The 6,193-nt window shown below is 33.6% G+C and overlaps 1 protein-coding gene across 1 annotated transcript; it reads right to left on the bottom strand.

Moving 5' to 3' along the window:
- Positions 1-219: 219 nt before the first annotated feature.
- LOC135693294 (high affinity copper uptake protein 1) lies at positions 220-5,335 on the bottom strand. Its single transcript, XM_065211731.2, has 5 exons — positions 5,148-5,335; positions 3,504-3,701; positions 3,029-3,095; positions 2,418-2,598; positions 220-1,692 (listed from the first exon to the last, which is right to left on the bottom strand). Exons 2-5 carry the CDS (start codon positions 3,669-3,671, stop codon positions 1,491-1,493), a joined length of 618 nt encoding a protein of 205 aa, XP_065067803.2. The 5' UTR covers positions 3,672-3,701; positions 5,148-5,335; the 3' UTR covers positions 220-1,490.
- Between the last annotated feature and the right edge of the window lie 858 nt (positions 5,336-6,193).

Here is a 6,193-nt window from a genome sequence, read left to right as displayed (position 1 = left end):
TTAAATTTCCTGCCTTGGCTTTTTCAACATGCTGAAATAAAATCAGCCCTTGATAATGCCATGATTTTGTAGAACTTAAGAAATAATTCATAATTAAGAAAAAATTTATGAGATCTATGTTTGTTAGTTGCGACAAAAATAGGACCACCATTTGCTCTCTTTTATTGACCTAAGCATTTCAAGCAACAGAAAATTTCTGAAAGAAAAAGTCAAAACCAGTCTAGATTCATACATTTTTTCTGCTCTAAATCCGGTAAATTTTGTAAATAATTCTCTAACAACATAATATAAATCAAGCTGCATCTTTTAGCTACAGATACAGCATCAGCGTAATTTAATCAAAATTAATGTTTCACAAATTACTTAAATTGATTGACTTCCACAAGGCGAATGCTTTCTAACGAATACAATAAATTTTGTTTTGCCAAATAGACTCTTTGGGAACATATCTGAAAAAACCTGTGAGTAAAAATCAGAATTACAGCACACGAGCCAAGCTGCAATTTTTTTTTCTCTACGCAAGTACTCACCTTGTTCTCAGTCACAAATAAAAATTGGATTGGTGACTGAAGAGAAAAGATCCACAGACAAAGAGCTGGACAATCATTCTGTGAATTTTTTTTTTCTGTTGCTAAATTTGTAAGAATCATACCAGGGATTTAAACATAGGCTAAAATCCATTTGGCATGAAAGAATTCGCCTAGTGGAAATTGAGCATAAAATTACACTATACTGATGGCTACTTCAGCAGGAAATTATAAACTTTTACAATAAACCTTATATAAATACATTTATTATCCCAACTTGACATCAAAAGCCATATACCATGACCACTTTTGAAACCCTTTATTTCTAGAAAGGAAAGGCCATTATTTACCAATTTGTTACTGTATGGCTAGGTACATACTGAATGGCATTCAAACCTGTAGCACCAGCACCAAACCCTCCATGAGGGTTATTACAAAAGAAAGGAATATACCAAAGTTATAGCAATGAATTTAGGATATAACTGATAGGGTTCAAGGCTGACTTATTGAGGACAAGCATTCTTTATAAGTTGAAACAGTCAAAGAGCCAGGGCACTGAAACTTTCACATGACTAGCTTCTATGACATTTTTTGCCCATGCCTGCACGGTATAAACTAAGATCTGTAACAAACCTGTTATTCACCTGCTTGTGTCCAATGGAATGTTATAATAGCCCATTGGAACTACAGACATCTTAGCCTAGAATAATTTATAAAACTTGACAATTTCAGCTTCCCAGCTTCAGTGTTTTGTATCTCAGCAGAAAGAAACATAAAGTCTCAAAGAATCACAGAAAATATTAAGCTAAATTCCTACATATAAAAGATACTGAATCCATTCTAAAAACTAGCCGAATAACTTGCAAAACGTAGTTTAAAACTGCATGAATACCTAAGAAACCCCAAAGAAAAGTAACATATACATATACACTAAGACAATGCACTAGGTGACTTAACTGAGAGTTAAAAACAGTGGTCACCAAGGTTTGAAATTGCAACACTGTTCCAACCAAAAAGGAAATAGCCAGAGCCAGCACCAAGTATGATTGCCACACAAAGCCAGACATTGTATGTCATAAATGCTAACATGAGTAGATATCCAAGAAATACTTGTAGCATGTGAAGAACAGTTTGCAGCAAGTGTAGCTTAGACATCAACAATTCCCTGTGAGTATCAAAGAATTTTTGCTTTAATTTTTTGTTATATATGCAAGTCAAAAAGAAAAGGGGAAAACAAGGAGTCTTGTTGCACTCATGGGTATTTTAAGGCAGGCCAAAGAGTCTTGTTGTACTCGGAGTTCTGGCAATTGAGTTAGAGCACAGCGAGTCAAAAGGGCACCTTGATAGAAAGGTTAACATTTCAAAATTTTAGAATAAGTTTAATTGAATCTTCATAGTGATTGCAATTACAGACTTTAGAAAAAATTCCCAAGTCAAAATTTGGCATGATAATCACATGTTTTTGTCAAGGAAACAAATTCAGGTTGAACTGAGTTTCACTCACCCTCTCTCATTTGAGTACTTCAAATTAATATCAGTTTCAGACCAGCCTGAATTTTCTCAAAAAAAGGGGGGTCTTAATGACCGTTTTTTTAAATAAATAATAATACCTTTAACATCAACCTAATGAGTTGAGCTTTTTTTACTAAATATTCCAAGTTTGGTACATATTACTTTTTTAACTATTTCTTTCTCTTAATCTTAATCCATAATCCTTTTCTCAATCATTATTTACTGAAACCCTTTCTTTTGCTTTTGATGTTTTTCTAATATTCTGACAAAGGGCCTGTACACAAAATGCTTGAGATCAGGCTTGTCATACATTGACTTAAAAAAGAAACTGTCTGAAAGAGAAGAGCTATGGAGCAAAAGAAAAACTCTAAATTTTACCTGGGGGATTTCACAACCGTCATAGCTTCCGGGCATTTTTTGCCTGTATCACCATTTAAGTCAAAAGTCTCTCTAATTATCAGGGGCTTGGATGCATTTCTTTTCAATATTTCTCTACCAACTTTCAGCCCCTCATAAAGAATTGCCAGAACGAAGAGTGCAATCATTGTCCCCACAAGATCTAAAATATTTAGACAATCATAAACATTATGTTTTAACAAAGGAAAACAAAATGGTTTTGTCAAAGTTGTCACACTATGCCTAGCAACTTTAGAGAAATGAAACATGTAGCAAAAAATAGTGCTTCTCTTCCATCAAGAGTAAAATACAACAGGGTTCCAAACATTTTTAAAGTTGTTCACAAGGTTTAAAATTGTGTATACGCCGACAAGAATCGTGTTTGAAAAATTGAATCTCAAAAAAAAACTTTGTGACTTGGAGTCAATATAACAACATTGAAAAAAGTAATTTTTAGTGAGATCCTCTTTCTAGTTAAGGATTTCACTTGCAATCTTTGGATTTGATTTTTAATTGGAAGTCCTAACATAAATGACATTACTTAAGGGGCATATCACAACACAATACAGGGTAATGACAATAAAAAATGGTACCTCCTACTGAGTCAACTTTCCAAGTTTTAAAAAGAACAGTTGCATCATGGCCTGCATGAAACCACATCTACAAATGGGTTTAAGATATTAATTGCAATAAATTAACTGATTTAAAGTTCAATAAATTGAATGACAGGCAGACACATCAGTCATTAAGTGACAACATACACAAATTGCAAGGCTAAATGCTATAAACTGAAGATTGTAATGAAAAAAATTTAGAAAAGAACTTTCAAGTCATATTAAATGTTTTACTCAGAATGAGAGCATCTCTCAACTTTGCTAACCTAAGTTTTAAACTTGGAAAAAAAATTTACCTTTAACATTTCAGAATGAAATTAATGAAAAGTACTGCATAGCAATATTAAATAAAATCTGTCCCTGCCTTATCATTGTCTTTGTCTCTGCCTTTATTATTTAAATCAGACTTATTAGTTTATTGGATGTGAAAGATATAAAAATATTCTATGCATACCATCATCCCAGCATGACCAGCAGAGTGGCCAGTGCCACCATGACCGCCATGGCTGCTCATATTATGGCTACCATGCCCTCCATGGGAATTTGTAGTATGGCCCCCATGATGAGGGGGGTGGGTCATCATGGAGTGATTCATATGCATCATTGAGTGATTGTGCATCATAATTTTGTTTGATTAAGTAAAAAATGTTGCCTAGACAAAGCAAACAAACATTGGTGAAAAATTTCTATTACAAAAATCGTGAATATATTATGCGAGGATGGCTCAATAGTTAGATTCATGGACTGTTGATCCAAGGGTCAGTTGTTCGAGTCCCTGACATGACCAAACTCTCACCCAGAGTGGGGAGAGTCGCCAGCTCTCTGTAATTCCAGGCGTAGGAATCACAAGGTATGGTCACATGAAGAGGAAGGACCACTGCTTGATAAGCATAGTTTCTCAGTGTCCTAAAAACTACCTTTGCATGCTAGGTAGCAACAAATAAAAATTGATTATGCACACTAATAACTTCTGTTAAATCTCCTCTAATCCATTTATTCTAGTTAGCTTGTCATGACAAAATCTCTTTTCCTTCTCACTCTCTTTTAAATTATTTTTGAGTTTTATTCTTGTTATTGTTAATAAATGTGAATCGGTCTTATCAATATATATATAAATATTGTAATATTGAGTTGGTAGTCAAAATATTCTACCCTATAGATTATTTTAAAGAAATAATCTCAAACTATGAAAAAAGTTAAAATAATGATGATAATATGAAATTATGATATCATAATATCAAAAATAATATTATAATGAGCAAATTTTCTAAAGTAGATTGACTCTCTGTGACAACCATTTCAAATAAATTTGTAAAAGGAAATTTTTTGTAGGGAAACAGACCAAAATTTCATCTACAAATAAATTCCATCAATTGTTTATACATTTTCAATAACATATCTTAAAGTCATGACATCTTTTCTAAAACCTGGGTCACTTTTGCCCCCAACAAGCCCCCTAATGGCTGACTTCTCTGATTTTAGCTATATAATCAGAATAAAACATATAATTTTGAACTAGGAAAGGAATACATTAAACAGCTTTATAACATCCATTATTGTTCTCTTTTATTATATTAACTTTTAAACATGGAGGCTTTAATAAATTTCATTGCGCATTAGAATTTACGTGAATGTTCAGAGTTCCTTTTCAAGAATATTTTAAGAATAGTTCAAATTCTTGGCGTAAATTCGATCTTCAAGTTTATATCCAATTCTTAGAATGACCACTTGGCAGTTAAAATAGCTTGATTTAAATTGGACCAACTTATCAACTTTCTGAGTTGAATGATTTGACGAGAGCAAGTTAGAAAGTATAGTTGTTTATTGGAACCGATATCGCTTCCCACATCGCGTCGTGTGAATAAGGCAAGATGTTTTTCTACAGTGAGCAAGCATGCTGCAATCGATGGAACCAAACGAAAATTATTTCGTGTGAGAGTGAAAAATGCAGATTGCATTAACTCCAGTCTCGAACAATTTAAGTTAGCTTTTGTCAAATAAGTGTAAGGGATTTAATTATTTTTCATCCAAAATAAACTCTTGTCCATTACGGAGCGGGCCTAAAATCTGTTCTGTCGACAGCTGATAGTCAACTTACCTTTTCCTGGCAGGTGCTCTTCGACTTTATCAACTTTCTAAAACCAAATACAATGACATGTAGATAGTATCTGAGCAAGGAAGAATATTCTATACCAAACTGCTCTTTATTGTCAGGCTAAGCCGACAGTGGCCCACGTCGCGACAGTGTCACAGATATCTTCCTGTGATAAAGGTTATCAGGGGTACAGCTACCTAATCTTCCGGCAAACGTCGAGAGATCAGCTGATCAACTTTGTGCTTCTTGATTGGCTAGGCCAGGAAATTTCGACAACTTGATTGGCTGAAATTATGTTTCTTATTTCAAACCAAAGTTTACTTCTCTAAAGTCAGAAATAAGCGTTCCCCGTCCCCAATCGAACTAAGTTCATCCAGAGAAACTTAAGAAAACATAACTGAATATTTCGATAAGATTGTCTGCTGTAAATACTTTGTGTTACCTATTAAAATAGACTGCTAACCATTCACCCCGTTTGTTATGATATGGGAAATTTTTTACGAACCCCGTTTATTTCAGACTACAGAACCGCAGCTAACGTCATTCTTGGGGGCACAACCCCTAAAAATATTTAAGAATCCTTTGTTTCCAATGAACAAAACTTTTGCTCCTATTGTTCCAAAACAATAGCGCCCTAATAATTCTACCCTTTTACTGTCAAAAAAGATACACTAGGGTTTTTATTAGAATATAAGGAAATGACTGCGAGGAAAGGTAACTTTTTCATGTTTTGTTGCTGGTATATGATCAAGAACCCCTTTCAAATTCCCCATTAAGCATTTTATTGATGTATTTCTTATTTAAGCTTTTTTTCTTTTTTTAAATTATTAGACTTAAATGTTCACAGCTATGACGACAGTTTCGAGAATTTATATAAATCTAGCGTTTTCTGAAAACTTCCTAGGTTTCATTTAAAAAAGATATGCGACACAGCTGAGAAATTGGAGCTTCATAAGGTGGGTGTTTATTCAGCTGAATAATCAACAATGTTTTTCAAAAATAAACAATGGTTCTAGACGAACACCTCTTCAAAACACATGGAAATGATC

The sequence above is a fragment of the Rhopilema esculentum genome, chromosome 11, assembly GCF_057945365.1.
Source record: "Rhopilema esculentum isolate cy_ngs chromosome 11, ASM5794536v1, whole genome shotgun sequence".
Lineage (NCBI taxonomy): Eukaryota > Metazoa > Cnidaria > Scyphozoa > Rhizostomeae > Rhizostomatidae > Rhopilema > Rhopilema esculentum.
The sequence above is the reverse complement of the archived record's forward strand: the minus strand, read 5'-3'. Positions and strand labels throughout refer to the sequence as shown.